Consider the following 18,319-nt stretch of genomic DNA (forward strand, 5'->3'; position numbering starts at 1 on the left):
ATTATGATTTTCTTGACACATTTTAGATTAAACTTTATTAAAACAAATTTGCTATTTTCAACTTATATATGAATATTTTAAGAAATTTTTTTCTTAAAGTTTATTCCCACCTATATAAAATAAATATTCTGTTTTTTTTTGGCTCTAACTCTTTTAACTTTATTATTAATAGCTAGGAAAATCATGCCATACTTTTCTAGCTTTTATATCTGTATTATTTAGAAGTATTATTTTATCCATTATTAGAAAGAAAAAGTAGATTAGCAGTAATGGACTACACATACTACTGATAATACTGAATAAATTCAACTCAAAACAGAATAACTGTTAGAAAATGTAGAAAAGATTAATACTTTCAGACAATTAGCTGGTATAACTATACAATGTGCTTGTTGTTACATTGTGAATAAAGGACCAAGAAAAAAAATTTCATAATCGGCTAAATCAAGAACAGGCATATAATACTTTTACTTGTAATTTTTTACTTCATTTCAATTGTATCAAAACATTCACTTTCTAGGTTGACTTACAGTAAATCTCTGTCCTTTTGCTACACAATGAACTATCCTACAGGCTTCTTTCCTTACAGGCTTTCATATAATTAATGAAACCATCAACCCTTAACATTTCTCTTATAATATTAAGCAACTGATCAAGTCGACTATAACAAAAAACAGACCTTAGGAAATGAACATTTAAGTCATTACATAATAGTACCTTTCAAAATCCTAGTTTCACAATTATTGTAAGGACTGATATTCCTAAATTTGGAAAAAATATTTGGGTTTCCAGTCTTTATGTTGCATTTCTTGAAATTTAGTAATTTTTTTCTTAATTAACATCTAGTTGGTGGTCATGTAGTATGTAGCTCGTCACCTACTAATAGTAGTAAATTTTATTACCAAAAAAACAAAAAAAATACAGTTTTAAAACATTTATTACATACAGGAGATATCATTTGAAAATGCTGCTGACCTTCGTGGTGGAATCTTAGTTCTACCATTCATTCAGAAGATTCTAGATTCAAATCCTAGTCACCTTTTTTAATGAAGGTAACTTAAATTTATGGTTGAGCAGCAGATAAAATGTACAATCATGAAGATTTACTGGCACCAAAAAACAGGAAACTTTCAAAAACTAATTAAATATTTCATCTTTAAATTACTGATGGCATGGGAGACTGTATCTTTTATATAGCATTGTTTTTCATTTTTTTGTGTAAGGTAAAATAAATTCTGAAAAAACAATTGATTAGCATAATTAAGAAAAGCTAGAGGCCCTTGAGTATTAAGGAAATCAACCTCTTGAAAACAATTGCTTTATAATTTTTTTAATGTTAGAACACATTTTTAAGAAAAAAAAGATTTTTCACAATGTTTCATTATTTTTATATTTGAGAAGATAGAAGCTAGATGCCATTTCAGGACAAGAAATTACTTTTTTTTAAATTATTTTATCTGAAAAGAAATACACATGTTGAAAAGGAGTGGTTCAAATAATTCAATATTATTAAACAAGAGGAGGTCCTCAACCTGTAAATATAATAATTTTTTAAAGTTTTTCTGGTAAATACATTTTTAATAATTCAACTTTTTTTTTCTTTAATTGAGGTAAGCAGGCTTTAACTTATTTAAGCAGTTTTCTTATTTATTTATTTTTTGATGGTTTTTTTTTGTCTTCAGTCATTTGACTGGTTTGATGCAGCTCTCCAAGATTTCCTATCTAGTGCTAGTCGTTTCATTTCAGTATACCCCCTACATCCTACATCCCCAACAATTTGTTTTACATATTCCAAACATGGCCTGCCTACACAATTTTTTCCTTCTACCTGTCCTTCCAATATTAAAGTGACTATTCCAGGATGCCTTAGTATGTGGCCTATAAGTCTATCTCTTCTTTTAACTATATTTTACCAAATGCTTCTTTCTTCATCTATTTGCCGCAATACCTCTTCATCTGTCACTTTATCCACCCATCTGATTTTTAACATTCTTCTATAGCACCACATTTCAAAAGCTTCTAATCTTTTCTTCTCAGATACTCCGATTGTCCAAGTTTCACTTGGACAATCGGAGTTAAATTGTCCAAGTAAAACTTGGACAATCGGAGTATTTTTGATGGTAGAATACATTTAAAAAATAGTAGTTTAAACCTGACTACTTGAAATTATTGCTAATAAGGAAACTAGCAGTGATACGTACATCCTTGTAAGTGAAAGAGGTGATACTTTGTTCTTAGAGTCTTTTTGAAGCTAGGACATATCCTCAAAGAATCAATTTGGATTTTGCAACATTTCAATATTTTTAGGTTTCAGGGCAGCTAGAAATTCTTTTAGGGTAAGATTTGAAATTTTTGAACACTACATGAATTTTTTCCTAAAGATAGAAATATTTAAGATTTCAATTTTGGCTATTTTTGGGGACCTTGGAGGTGAACATTTTTGTACCCATTTTGCTTATTAATTTTTTTTTCATTATTTAAGAAACATTTTGAAAATGAACAGTTCAGATATTTAAATATTTATAAAGCATTTGATAATAATATATTTATCTTCCGAGGTACATAACTTTTTCGTAACTCATTGGGAGAGAAAGAAAACAATATTTTCAAAATTGAAAAAAATAAAAATTCCCGAAAAGCAATAGCATTCTAAAGTATTGATTTAGAAGAAAATGTGATTTTAAAATTAAAATAATCAGCTATGAAGGAAATGAAATAAACAAAAAATGGAAATGGCTAATTTCAACTGTAGTTAAATTAAAAAATAATAAGGATAAGTATTTAAACGAAGAAACATTTTCTTCCACAAGGATGAGTTAAACAGAATAATTAGTAAATTCTCTTACCGGAAGTTAATACATACTTCTACATAACGTCCTAACTATCGAACACAAGTACTGTGTAAGTTTTTTACAAGTGTTTCAAGCAACATTGATGTTAATTGAATTAATGTTTTGCCATCAAAACGTAATTTAATCAATTTTGAAGATAAGTTGGATTACTTAATATTGAAGAACAAGATGAACAGCACTTGTTTCAACGCTGAAGCCTAGCCTAACATATTAGCTAGCCCACCGGGTTGGGTCTAGTGGTTAACGCGTCTTCCCAAATCAGCTGATTTGGAAAGTCGAGATTTACAGCGTTCAAGTCCTAGTAAAGCTAGTTGTTTTTACATGGATTTGAATACTAGATCGTGGATACTGCTGTTCTTTGGTGGTTGAGTTTCAATTAACCACACATCTCAGGAATGGTCGAACTGAAAATGTACAAGACTACACTTCATTTACACTCATACATATCATCCTCTGAAGAATTATCTAAACGGTAGAACCGGAGGCTAAACAGGAAAAAAAATATATTACCTAAAGTAATAGAAGAATGCAAAATCGAGGGAAATAAATAAAATGCAGCCTTTTCAATATATATAAATGTATAAAATATTTATGCTTCCACTGAGACTTTAATTTTTTTCTTAAAGATGTGAACCACGATAGTTAACAATGTATTTTTAAAATTTGTATCGTTTTGTTATAAAAAAATATTTCTCTTGACAGTACTTTAAATATTAAGAGAAGAGGTCTGAAGTTTTCAGAAAACTAAATTTATTTAAAAGACGATGGTTTCATATTTTAAGGAATATTTAGACAATTCGAATACTTTTCATTGCTTATATTGGTCACAATGATAAAAGTTTAGGCGGTAGTAATTCCACTAGTACTATGTAGTCAGTTCGTGAAAGGTTAAGATATTTGAAATTGTTTACACAAGTTAGGTTTGTAGAAGTGTACAAATTATGGCTGAATTAAGTAACGAAGATCGTATATTAAAATGTATGGCACAGCTTCAAAGTAGTTTAGTTGCAGATGTTAAAAGCAATTCATTAATTAATGGTCCTAATTACATAAGTGAGTACATTCGTCTTTAAGCTTTGTATGTTTGCAATTTTATTTTATTAATACGACCCTGTTATGTAGATTATTAAATTACATTAATATTAAACTTTGTGACCCAATTTAAAAAAAAATCATGTTTTACCTTCATAACTACTAGATTAAACTCAACTACAGTTACCCCTGAAAAACTTAACATTTTGTGCATTATGTGGGTTTTTTTTAACATGTAGCTGTCAAGTTATGCATTGAGTCTGGTGATAAAAATAACTCGCCTTTCAAATTACCCTAATTTGTGAAGTTACAATATAATTCAAGATGAGCTCTTTAATAATTGATAGGTTTCTATGAATTATAAAAAAAATCAGTGAAACCTAGTTTAGTTTCAAGAAGGGTAAATCTACTGAGAATACAGTGGTTTTTAGTTTGTTTTCTTTTTAATTTTTAGATTGTTCACAGAGCACTCTTGTAGTGTTGTTTGTTCCAAGGCCCTTGACTGGATTACATATGATATTCTCTTATAAAACTAAAGAACTTAATAGAGTTCTATTCTTCCACTGATATAGTTAAAGCCAAATTCAAAAGACAGATACCAGCAAACTAATGCTGTGGAAGTAAATATCTCTTTGATCTGCAAGAAAGTGAGATGTGGGGTCCTATAATCAAAAGTAGATGTATTTCTTTCCTTGTCTACATAAATGGTATGATGCAGACATTTATTGATGCATGTGTAACATTTTTTGTGCAGGACATCATGACTCCAAGTATTGCACAAAAAAGCGCACTTCATCATTATGTCCTTTCTAAGTGGTTTAATTTTGACAGTTAGCATTTCAACAATTTTCAAACTTGTTAATTGTTAACTAGACAATCAACTCCTTTTAATCTTATTACTATCTGTAGTGAAGAGCATATTTTTCCACCATTTGTAACATTTATAGAAAGTGATATTCTACTTTTATATAAGCAGCACATTGAAAATATTTATAAAGAAAAAGAAAAACTCTTGAATAAGTCTCCAAGGTGTCTATCATAAAAACCTGTTGATCATTTTTTCTGTAGCAAAGCGCGGTATTATTTTTGAAATCATAAACCACTGTCGTATATCCAAATTATTTTTTTGTTGAAAATACAGTAAAGTTTCACTGCAATCAACAATATTCTAAGTGAAGAAACATAATTTATATCGGAAACACATACACTTCAAACCCATAAAAACAACAAAGATCCTTCAATATCTATATTTCAAATACCAATGTAACTTTCAACAGTATAACAATGAAGTGATCCTAGCAGCAGTGTGAAAAAGCTTGATTTAAAACAGAAGCTATCTGAGACTGGAAAGTTTTTATTATCTCCTTCTTATTAGTGTATTGAAGTTAATTAAAAAAAAAAAAAGAAAAAATTCTGTTAAAAAAGATTGTATTATTAAACTTTTTTCAGGGAGAAATAAGTTGCTTGCATTACTTCATTTACGTAAAAATGATGATTTAGAGGCTATATTTCACCTGACTGAATCACATTCGCCTACTTTACGAAATATGCTGCTTCGTGCACTCCAAACTTATAAACAGTAAGTTAAATTAAATTTATGCCTTAGTCTGTTGTTTTAATTTTAATATAGCTAGCTATGAATGAAACCAAATTTATTAACTAATATCTAAGTTAATTAATTTTGTTCTTTGTTAAATATCTGTAGTATCTTGGGATGTTTTGAGGACTTTGGTCAAAGAGGAGCTATAATAATTCTTTGTGTGTGGTGAGTTTTTATTGTTACGAGTAAAATATTAGTGATGGTTTTAATTATGTTCAAACATGTTGCATATATTGAAAATTCATTAATATTTTGTATAATTATTGTACTTCCTTGCTATATTAAATTGCTAATGCTAATTATTTCAACATTACTATCAGTTAGATCTTAAATTGAACCTTTCATGTATTTGTATAATGTACTTCTGAACAGTTAGGGTTAAAAGATTTATCTGTTAATATTATTTAAGATTTATCTGCACTATTTTAGTTGTATACAGTGTTTTTTTTTTTCAGGAATAAAAGTCTTAATGAAAAATTTAGCGATGCTTTACCTTCTGAACTTGAAACAGATTATTTTGCATTTAATGGCAGTTATTTTGATAATAGGTATACTGGTGTACTAAATCGTCTTAAGGAGATGCCAAAAGGTAGCTAAATTTTTAAAATACTCTTACTGTCAAAAAATGTTTAAGTTATTTTTAGGTATGCCTTGGCACATTTTTTTCTAATTTCTATAAAATTTATATTTTTGTGATGAGGTTGACAGCAGTAATGCTGATGGTGAATTATTATTTTATAATTTGGGAGTCATTATAAAGGTTCATGTTGGCTGAAAAAAAGAACAAAAATGATTATTCATTTATATAATAATTTCCTTTTCAGATATTTTAATTATAATTAGTTATAGACAAAGTCAAAATGTTTTTGCAAGCTTGTTTAAGCACACATATTCCTTTCATCAGTGATTACCTTTATCTTAAGTATGCAGGCTTATCAAAATTTTACTGTACTGCTTGTTAGTGTTCTTTTTCTGTATTTCTTATAATAAATTATGTAAAAATGTATAAATTAACATTGTCATGGAAAAAACTGAATTTTTAAAAATAGAAATTTTACAAACTTGAAATCTTTACAAAAATGCTTTGATGTACGAGTTTTGATAAAAAAAATGTGGAATTTCAATTTTTCTCAAAATATCTTTTTTTATTTAACCATCAATATTGATTTTGTCACCTTCAAATTAAGGTGACAAGTGTATGACAACAACAAAACATTGTGATAATTGGACTACAACATGGGAAATTTAAAAATTCTGTGTATTTTTTTATCAAACCTCATATTATGGTAAATTTTCATTTCTTGAAAAGAATTTTTTACAAAAAAATTAATTTGCAAAATTTACTAAAAAGCAGCTAACAATCCAGTTGTAGGACTTACCCGTCACACAGCTTTTTTCTGATGCACAGCTTTCACATACAACTTAATTTAAAATATTTATCATTTTATTTAAATATAATATTGTTTGTTTAGTTAATTCAATGATTATAACTAAAGCGCATATATGGCGGTACTAGCATCCACTTTAAATACTTTTTTATACTTTAAATATTATTCATTTATTTAATTTTACTGTTCACCTGTGACTTCATAACATAGTAGATGACTACAACAGCTGTAGTCAGTGCTATACTAGCGCTCCTTGTGGTGAGAGGGGTTGCTATTGAGGCAGTATACCCACTTAGCCGCTAGTTTACATTTTTACATTTTTTGGAGTGTGAATGCAATTTGCAAAATTTTTTACAAATATTATTTTTTAGTTGTTAATAAATGTGCCTAAGAAAAATAAGACCTTAATTAGGTGAAATCTTGAGATACTGAGCGTAACCTTGCTGTACAGCCTCATCCCAGTCTCCTAGGCCCCTTGACCTTTTAGGTTGAAAATTTAATGGCATCAATGCCCCAATTATAGAAGTAATCTGACAAAGTTTGGTCAAAATCTGATACTTTGTAAAATCATCCTTTTGTAACAAGTTTCCCCATGTTGGTTCATCTATAATTCCCATATCCTGTACACATACATAGCCACTCCAGTTCTACCATTATGGGTCTGATTGTTAACCAAGCCTCTCCACTTCTTTCTGTTCTTCCAAGTTTTTCTTCTCTACACATTTCCTTCCATAAAAAGCCTTTCTTCAGCAGGTGGTTCTACATGTCATTCAACCACCTTTGGCATGGGCATCCACTAGGCCTTTTTTCCCCTCTTCTTTCCTTCTCACACTTGGAATCCTACCAGCATCCATTTTTTTACTTGTCTTAGCCACCTCAGTCGACTCACTACAGTCTTTCTCAGACTCCATTCCTATCTCCTCTCTGATGCCTGTATTCCTTACTCTGTCCTTCCTAGTTTTTTCATCTCACAGTCTGTAATATACTCCAATCTCTTGTTCAACACCTATTCTCCACTGCATACATTACTATTGGTACATTATCTCCTTTTCCTTGGTATTTCTCTTGTCCCACATCAAATTTCCAACTTTCACTCTTTCACCAGTTTCTTTGCAACTTTAGTTCTTCTACCATTGCTTTATTTTGGCTCCCAAATAAGTAAATCTTTCTGTAACTTTCAGAGTATTGTTATTTAGTTGAATATCTCTTTACAGCCTCTTGTCTCATTCTATTTCCATCATTTCACTTTTCTCTTCGCAGATCTCAAGACCCACAAACTAAGCTGTTGATTCCATTCATCTAGTTCCCCTTGTACCTCCTCAATCTCTTCACCCATATTACCATATCATCCAGAAAGATCAGGTGTTTTGTTTCTTTTTTCTGTTTCCATTGGTCTCCTTTTACTTCCCTTTCATGAATTCCATGATTATGTTGAATGGAAAGGTGACAATACACTTCCTTTTCTTTAGTTCTTTAGTAATTTTGAACCACACAGTTGGTCTTGCTATGGTCCTTGCTCTGCATCAGTTTATTGTTATATAATTCTTTTACTCATCATAGTATGTACGGATCTACTCCCAGTTCCTCCAGACTTTGCCAGATATATTTACTATTCACCATATCGTATGCCTTTCTAATGTCAATAATACCTTTTTCTTCCCAAATTCCCACTTCTTTTCAATCATCTGTCTTACTGAAAGAATCAGATCTATTGTGCTTCTTTCTTGCTGAAAACCATGTTGTTTTTCATTCAATATTCCTTCAACCTGTTTTGATTCTGTTCAGGGTTATTCTTTCAAAAAATTTAGTGCACTGGCTCATCAGCGTATTTTCTGTGCAATCCTTACACAATCGCCGGCTCCCTTTCTTGAATATTAGTACGACTCCTTTCCCTCAATCCATTGGCACTGTACCCCCTCTCTCCATACCTTTCTTATCATTCTGTACAACCATTGTTCTCCCACTGGCCCTGCATTGTTCCCCATGTCTACTCTGACTTCATCCGACCTGCCTGCTTTATTGACTTCCGTTGATTTCATTACATTTTTTTTTCCCAGCTAAGATGGTGGTTTCCCTTTTGACCTTTCATAGCTTCTTAATAACCTGCTTGGTCGTTTTTCTCTGTTCGTGGTCATTCAAAATGTTGAAATAGTTTTTCTACCTTCCTTCTCACCTCCATCTCAATTGAATTTCCTTGTTCTGTCTATTCTGCTGGCCCACTCAGCAGGTTTTCTCCTGTTTCTTATCTTGTATAAGAGTTTTTTTATTTCCCTCTCCATCTTGCTATTACATTTTTATTGAAATCGTCCCTTACTTTCTCTATCTCTTCACATTTTGTTCTTCTACACTCTGTTTTCTTGTTCTCATGTATGATTTTCTTTTTTACCTCCTCTCCATCAATCTTCTTTCTACTTTTTCACCATTCAGGCTTTGTTCTTTTCCCTTATTGCCTTTATCATCTTGTTCCACCAATAACTTTTGTTTTACTTTATGGTTGATCCTTTCTGAAGTGTCTCACATGCTTTTTCTGCTCTACAGAAGCTGTCTTGAACCATGCCTACTCTACTTGCCCAACCTCTTTGCCCATATATCCTTTAGTAATCTTGCCTCTACCAATCCTTAAGTTCCTACTTAACTTCTTTTGTTTTCAGCTTCCAAATCTTTATTCTGTTTACCAACTCAACTGTTCTTGTTTTCATTGGTCTTATTATGAAGTCACCCTTTTGCTTCATTCTTATTTTAATTCTGATCACCTTTTCAGATGCATAGTCACTCTTCTATTAGGTTTTGTTCTTTTATTTACTATGATGAGAACTCAGTTTCTCACTACCTTGTCATTTCCCTTCCAGTAGAGTTTATAGCCCAATCTCAGTCCCCTCTCTCCTTCTCCCTCTCACTTCTGTTTTATCTTGCAAAGTCCAAAAATGCCTGTTCCTTTACTTCATCCTTATCAGCTCATCCACTTTTCCATTTAAGTTAAGTATGTTCAATGTTCTAGTTCTTAAACTTATGAGTGCAGTTTTTATCCTTACTTCCAATCCTCCGAGGCTTAGTTTCACTTTTGAAAGCAATTTTCTCTCCACACGGACTTGTTAGGCCTGATGTAGCTGCTGTTTGTTGTACTTCTTAGTTTAGTCCCTACCCTTTGACCTTTTCAACTTGGGAGGCCATACTGATAGCAAGCTACCACTGGTATTGCACTCAGGGTCATTGGGACATGCAAGCATCACCACCTCGTCAAGATTTGTACTCCTAGGTGATGAACACACAGGTTTATCATACATTGATTTATAATCATATATTAGTTTATCATACACTGTCTGGAAAATAACAAAAAAATGAAGAAAATTCATGACTTGCTCACTGTTCTAATTTCCTTTTCTCCAGTTGTTTCTTAAGTTTCAGCAATACTTTTTCCACCTCTCCCGTGGTTTATCCTTATATTTGACCTTTTATCATTTCTTTTATAGAATTTGTCTTCTGTCATTTTTTTCTTAAGCACAAATTGTATTGATTCAGAATTTTTAGATACTATCAATTAGGGCTGTTCTTGTTCAATCCAAGTTCTTAGTTCATACTTTTTCTCTTCCATACTCGAAATGAAAATTGTTTTTAAATTTAAGAGTTTGTCTTGCACATCTTAATTAGAACTATAACTGAATTTATTCCCTCATGTAATTTCATATTAAGTACCACCATTGAAGGGAATTTTGCCTCAGAGCATTGTGTTTTTAAATTCCTAATGGATTTTTGACTATTTTCATTAGCAGTTAATAAAATATTTTTCTTTGATCATTACAATAATATATCATTAAATTAAAAAACAACAGACCTGCTTTTTTAAAAAAAAATATGGATGTGTGCTTTCTTAAGATCCTTCCAAACTGCAGTTTTTAAAAAATACCTGTCTTATGTTGTTTTTTGTTTTATTTCTAAAGACTATATTTCTTCATTTTATTACAATGACATGGTTTAGTTATTTAATACATGATTCTGTATTGGATTTATAGAATGGACTATAGTTCAGCTGACCATTCGTTATGATGAAAATTTTAGAATGTGTGGTATGCCAAAAGATTACATCCCAGAAGATTTAAGAATTCATATTACAAGATTACCTTGTGGCCAGTTAACTGAGTAAGAATTTATAAAATTATGTTCTTTAGCGAATTGTTAAATGTGTAAATAACATTTTTAAATGATTAAAATATGTTACCCCTCTATTTTATTGACTGTTAGTTTTGATAAATGAAACTGGAAGTGAAGAAATTGAACAGAACTCACCAACTGAGAGTTGTCTTTCTCTCATTGCATCATCTTCATTTTTTCATTTTAATTATAACCTGTCTCTATTTATTATAAGTTAAGTGGAAAATAATCTATATATGGTAATAATGGATACTGTGTAAAGAAAAGTTATAAAACAAGCATAATAATAACTGTACCTTGGTGATTACATTTAATGCACTCTTCAAAACATGATATGCAAGTCAGTGACACATTCATTATATATACCCAAATTGCATAGGATATTTCAAGACCAAAAAAAATTTGAAATCAAATGTTGAAAGTGCTAAACTTAATATTATGCCAAATAGAAAGAAAATAAAGTTATATAGCCAGATTTGTTATTTTGTAACTATAAATTTACATCACAAGAATAAAACTGTGTAAAAGTTTTCATCCATATAAAAGTATTGTAATTTTTTTATCAGTGTAAAATGAATACAATGCTGATGAATGGTTTTATAATTTAATATAAATAAAATGTCACAATAACATAACATTGAACATTATAAAATAGTGTCTACAAAAACCCAACTCATTTCACAAAATTACAGCTGTAAATAACAATCATGTCTTTGTAAGTAAACTACAACTTTGTTTTAACAAGTGTTAAAACAAATTGTCATGCAATGTTTTTATTAACATTGTCTGAAAAAAAATCTTCAAAACTATTTTAATGTAATACATCTGATTTTTACAAGCACAAGATAATGCAGATAATAATCTAAAAATTCTTAAAATTGTTAATATCAATAATAATAATAATTGATTATAATAATTAGAAAAGTATTGTATTTTTCAATTTTAAATTCAACCAAAAAATTATGAACTGTCAAACAGTTTATGAAATTTTAGCTGTTATTGTTAACAATCTTTATTCTTTGTCCATAACCACATACAAAAGTAGATCACATTATACTGAAGTAGTAATGATTGCATTAGGATGTGCATGTCTAAGTACCTATGTACTTTATAGGTAATGCCCAAATATACCAATGTATTACAGAGATAATATTGTATAAAGAAAATCAATATTTCACAGTTAGGAGTATTTAGATGAAGGCAAAGCACTATGTCCATTCAGAAACTCATTCCACTGCAGTTTTCTTTAAATATGTAAATAGCACATAAAAGTAAGTAGTTTTATAAAGGCTTAGTAAAAATTGACATCTTGTCTAATTATCAAATTAGGTTGAAGTCAGCAATTCAATGCAATTGTTGAAAGGTGTTTTGTGTTGAATGAAATTGCCTGTCTGCTTACTGCTGCTTGCATTGTTTAAATGCTTCAGAAAATGACTATGTTTGGCTCATCTTCTGTAAAGATCACATTCCTTTTATCATTACTTGGTCCTTTAAAGAAAAATAATAGTTATCATTTCACCTCTGATCAAGAACTGAAAAGGTATGGCTTCTTAGGCTTTCAGAAATTGGACTGTTAGAACAAGTGAATTAAAAAAAAAGCAATTAAATATTGTTTTAAAATATTATTGTAAGCACTCAGTCTATTTTTATTTACATAGTTTATAGCTTCTTGTAGATGATTTTTTATTTACCTTCATAGATAAGGTATTATTTAAGACATTTGTGTAGATCTGTATGATGTCTGCATTATCCTATACTGAATCATGGAGATCTATGTGGTATGCACATTATCATTTGGTTTGAACAATGATTGTTTATTCTTGTTTATTGATACATTTACAAAACTTGTTTATTGTTTATCGTTCTAAACTCTTAAGGCTATATGACCAATCATAAAATGATCTCTTTTTAATCTCTGCTGTTAATTTTTATGTTTTTTTATTAGTGAAAGATTTCACTGTATTTTTAAAAATCCAAAATATTTTTTACATTTTTGTATTTCTTTTTTTATTTATTGTTGATAAGTTGCATTTTTATCATCTGATTTCTTGCTTTACTTACAAATTAGAATCATATATTTTCTTTTACCATTGTTTGGTAATAATATTCAATTTTATAATTTATTTCAAAAAACATTTTCAGATTTTCCAATATGTGGTTATTAAAAAGTAGAAAAATGAAACTATACAAAAATTGAAAATTATCAAGCTATTATATACATATACATTGAAATATATGAAGTTCGATGACCATATTGATTAGATATGATGCTACTGTGGTTATTGCATAGAACAAAATAAGTTAATTAAATTATCACCTCTTTTTGACAGATTCTTATCATTGAAATATTTATTATGACACTCATTATTCAGGTTCATAAAAATATTATTGTTAGTTGAATGGAAAATTCAAGAATGAATGTGTTAATTTCAGAAGTAGTTTTGATAACATGACAGCCTATTTCTCTCTTGTGTTTGAATTGTTTATTAATAAGTTCATATATTCTTCTTGAATTTAGTAATTTAATAAACTTTTTTGGTTAGTCATGGAGTGTCTGTTTTAATTTGTTACTTTAGTCAGTATTTTTTTCTACTCTTGAGTTAAAGTTTTGTAAATGTATCTACATTATTTGATAATGGCATCTTTTGGTTTTATTCTTGTGTAGTAAATTCAGGTAATAAAAAAATCTTGAGCGGTTCTGTGTAAGAAGATTAAATAAAATAATTACTAATGTTTCATTAGAGAAGCTTAATGATAGCTTTGTCATCTTAACATTTAATCTTGTTTTGATTATAGTCTAAAGCTCACTTTGTATGAGTGAGCCTTTTTATTGAGTGATTGTATTGAGGCATTGTATGTAACACTTGTAATCTTAAAAAAAATCTCAAGACGACCAACTTTTCATTATTTTATTTTGTTTCCACATTCTTGAAGCATTATAACAAACTATGTTCTAACTTGCCTCACTTACATTTTTTCAACATTAAATTGAGCATAACTCAAGAACAACAAAATTTCACATGCACAGCGTCAGATACACTATTACAGCATATCTAAATTTCAATTAAATTGATGTAGTTTTGGAAATTTTTGAGCTACAACATTTTATGTGTAGACCTATTTGTGTAATATATATATATATATATACACACAAACACATATAAGGAAAGAAACCACAATTTATGTGAATGGCATGAGCTCCTCATAGCTCAAAATGTAAAGAAAATCCATTTTTACCCTGCCCACTCCCACTATGCAATCATAAATAATACCTTACTTTTCTTTGAAAAGTCAATAAAAACGTTCTTTACTGTGTCCGGAGAAGCTGGAAATATTACTACACATGAGAAACAAAACTCATTAATTTATTCAGACTTGAAAAGTCAAATACAAAAGAAAATCAAAAACATGTTTACCTACAACCAAAAAATATTCACCATTGAGAAGTAAATGCTGGTTAAATAAAACTGTTAAAACCAACATTCATACAAAATTTCCAACTTTATGGAAAAGCAGATATCATGTTACTTTCATAAATGAAATACACACTATAATAGGACAGAATTTATACAATATGTTGATAAACATAACCTAGGAGTGTATAAATTAATGTGAAGTGCAGTCACTTCAACACTTGATTGGCGAGAGTGGATGAATGTAGCTGCAAAGAAAATAAGCAGCACCTATGACAATAGAATTTCAGTCTTATAAAAAAAATTTTATAGAAGCACAGCAATCACCACTGAGATATTTTACTCACTGTACATAAAATCTCTCTATCTTAGTATGCTTAAACATTAATTGAAAAATATCAGAAATAAATGAAGTGCTAAATGAAGAAATATAAATTATGAACTGTATTATTTGACCACATTCTGTAGTGATCTCCTAACTACTTCAAACATCAAATGCCTTTAACAAGAGTACCATCAGTGGCAAAGAGGTTGCATAATAGTTTTGAACAGATTTTATTGAAGTACAGTTTCACATAAAAAAAAATTAAGAATTTTTCATTGAACTTATCACATGTCATAATGCTGATTACTAGAGGTGCTATAAACATGCAGGTAATTAATTGCATATTGGTTTTATCCTTTATGACTATTCTTCTGCTTCTTTCTGAGGTATTCTAAAAAACAAAATATTTATTCTTTATTTATATATAAATATATTTCTTTTTTAACAGAGAAGGAGACCTCTTAACTGTTCTTACTGAACGTCCTAGAGGTGGTCATAGTGACAATATGGCATCGCTACTGAAATTGATGAATGAATCTATTAAAAAAATTACAGTACAAGGTAATATTAAGCATAAATACAAAATGCGTAAGGAAGCTGCCTCAGATATGAAAGTAAGGAACTCATGTCGTAACATTCTTTTCACAATTTTTTAAATTGAATTCATTATAAGATATTCTTTAAAAAAAGAAGTAGTTCTGTTTTAATACATAAAAATAACGATTTTTTGAAATTATGGTACACAATAAAATAAAAATTTTAGAGGTGTAAATTACAAATTGTTACATATTACAAAGTACATATTTAAATGTGCAAAAAATCAGCACTATATATCTCGTCCAACAGGTATTATGACAAATTAAAACTTTTGATATCCTTTTCTGCATACCTATTACTCACATTAAGCACCAATAATTATAACCTAAATCGGTACCTGTTGGGATTAAGTATATATATGAAAACCTAAATGATTTTTTTCTGCCACCTGAAGAGTCCGTATGAAAGTCCTTTAATTAGCATATTCATCATCACCTATCAATTGTAGTCTGAGTAAAGTATAATCTGTTTAATATAATTTACAATTATAAGATTTGTCTCAGACTCTTGAGGTGAAGAATTGCAAATTTATTAATGATATACAAAATCATGTTTAATATATATTATAAAAGAAAATGATTCCTGCTTCTGTATGTTCTCAAACAGGTCTCAGTTAATCTGTTTACTGAGAAATTTACTGTATCTATGTTTTTGACAAAGTAATTTGAACCTCTAATTTCAAATCTGTACATATGTATGTGGGATTGAAGAATGCATTCTAAATATCTGTGGGCCAGCTAATGCTATCAGTGGGTAATAACAGTTATCTATAAGAGTTTTGAAACTAAATTTGTGAAATTATCGGTGAAAATTCAAACATGCCCAAGATATTTTGGAAAAAATTCCAACATGACCAGTGAAATGTATTAAGAAGAATGACTGAGGCTGCAAGATTCAGGAAGGCTACATAATTCTTGTTAATATTATTTAAAAACTTTTATTTGCAGTATATGCAGAAAATGTGTGACAAAACTAATGTTTATAAGTAATATCCAGAAAGAGCACCCATCATATGGTGATCAGGTTAACAGTTGATGGACTTCCCAATAGGTGTACCAATTTCCATTTTGCATTAGAAAATATGAAAAATGATTATACAAATATCATTCCACCCAATAGCCAGGAATCTTATAAAAAATTAAAAAAATCAGAAAATACATAGACCGTAACTGCATCATACCCATACAAATGAATGAAATGCCAAAAATTCAGTTTTATTTTGTAATTTTTTAAAAAACCTTCTATTATAAGTTACATATTAATACTTAGTGGACAGTAGTTTTCAACTATGACTTGTAAGGAGAATTGCTGACCTATCTTGCCTCAAGGTTTGAAAAATTCTACTGTAGGTATCGAATCTCATGTATGGTTATTGAAAATAAATCGTACAATTATATTAAGTGGATGTTTGCAGAAAATGTTTCTTAATGGACTTATTACTAGCTTATTGTACTTTCTGATCTCAGTTTGAAATCAGATAAAATTATCTTACCCTTTTTAGTTGATAGTTCAGTGATAAGATCACTGAATCTCTTACTACAATTTAAAAAACATATTTAATATATTTTTGCCTGTTATAGCTACTATAACATTACCGCGGTCATTCAGTAAGTTCTTGGCCTCACACAGAGATGACATAAATACGAATAAATAAATATTGTATTTGTAAATTATGGTCCTTTAGCTGGTATGCAGTGAAATTTCAGACGTATGCATTTAATTGTTTGTCTGTGTTAATGGAGTAAAGCAAACAAGTTTTGACATTTTCTGAAAAATGCATAAAATTAAAGTTCAAGCTGTTATAAAGTAGTTTGCTTTTTTAATCCTGATGGACATGCAAAAAGAGTTAGAGTCAACTTCAAAGGATTCTTCCCCCTAATTTTCGATGTTAAAAATGTGGGCTGCTAAATTTAAGCATGGTCATATATTCATTCAAGATGATGAGTGATTGGAACGCCCAAAAACCACTATGACTGACAAAATTGTCACAAAAAAATCATAATGCCATATTAAATAGCCAACTGAAGGTAAGGTAGTTTGCTAACATTGCAGACATCATAGTATACCATGTCTGCTACTTTTTACATTATGGTATGAAAAAAAGTTTCCGCTCCATGGGTACAGAATTTGTTAACAGCTGATCAGAAAAGTATTAGATTTAATACTTCTCAAGGATGTTTAGAATTATTTAAACGTGATTCTGCTGAGTTTTTTTTAAGTTTTGTAGCATTTGGTAAAATATGGATTCACCCTTTCCAGAGACCAAGCAGCGATCTAAACAGTGGGTGGGGCAGGTAAAAGTATGTCTAAGAAAGTAAAAATGGTTCCAACTTTGAGCAAAATCATTACTATGGTTTATTGGGATTCTCATGGTGTGATACTCATAGACTGCCTGAAAAAAATCAGGAGTATTATGCTTCACTGCTGGACCGATTGAAGGGTGATATTTGAACTAAATGTTCCTGAACACACGTTTTGGGTTTTTGCTTCAAAACTCCATAACCTGCATAAGTGCTTTCAAATGCAAATTGTATTTGGCTGCCAGCGACTACTTTCTCTTTCCAAACTTGAAGAAATGGTTCACTCGATGAAGATTTGCTTCAAATGATGTGGTCAAAGCTGAAACAACTCTTATTTTGGAACTTGGGCAAATCCCATTATACTGAGGGTAATAAAATGTTGATTGTTGGTCTAAATGTACCGAATTGCAAAATGATTGACTATGTTGAAAAATAAATAAAAAATTGTCTGAAATTTTGTATTTTATTTGTCGGGCAAGACAAGTCTTTTCTTTGTGTTTTTGTAAAGTTCTAAAACTTTTTGAATGGCTCTTCTATTACTACCCATTATGATATTATTTCCACCAATTACAGTTACTTAGTCCATTAATAATGAAAAATATTATGAATCCCTTAACACTTAACATCTTAATTTACTGAAATAAGCAAATTCTACATTACAAA

At 29.7% G+C, this 18,319-nt stretch overlaps 1 protein-coding gene across 2 annotated transcripts in view; it reads left to right on the plus strand.

Annotated features, from left to right (window-relative positions):
• The first annotated feature begins 3,707 nt into the window (after positions 1–3,707).
• The window catches only part of Sse (extra spindle pole bodies like 1, separase), a 50,221-nt gene continuing 35,609 nt past the window's right edge, over positions 3,708–18,319 (plus strand). For both annotated transcript variants that reach the window (XM_075382063.1, XM_075382062.1), the window contains exons 1-5: positions 3,708–3,905; positions 5,334–5,463; positions 5,940–6,073; positions 10,883–11,009; positions 15,208–15,373. In XM_075382063.1, coding sequence (XP_075238178.1) covers positions 3,794–3,905; positions 5,334–5,463; positions 5,940–6,073; positions 10,883–11,009; positions 15,208–15,373 — 669 coding nt within the window. In that variant the 5' untranslated portion in view covers positions 3,708–3,793. The remainder of the gene's footprint in view (positions 3,906–5,333; positions 5,464–5,939; positions 6,074–10,882; positions 11,010–15,207; positions 15,374–18,319) is intronic.

This window comes from Lycorma delicatula, chromosome 1, assembly GCF_047948215.1.
Source record: "Lycorma delicatula isolate Av1 chromosome 1, ASM4794821v1, whole genome shotgun sequence".
Classification (NCBI taxonomy): Eukaryota; Metazoa; Arthropoda; class Insecta; order Hemiptera; family Fulgoridae; genus Lycorma; species Lycorma delicatula.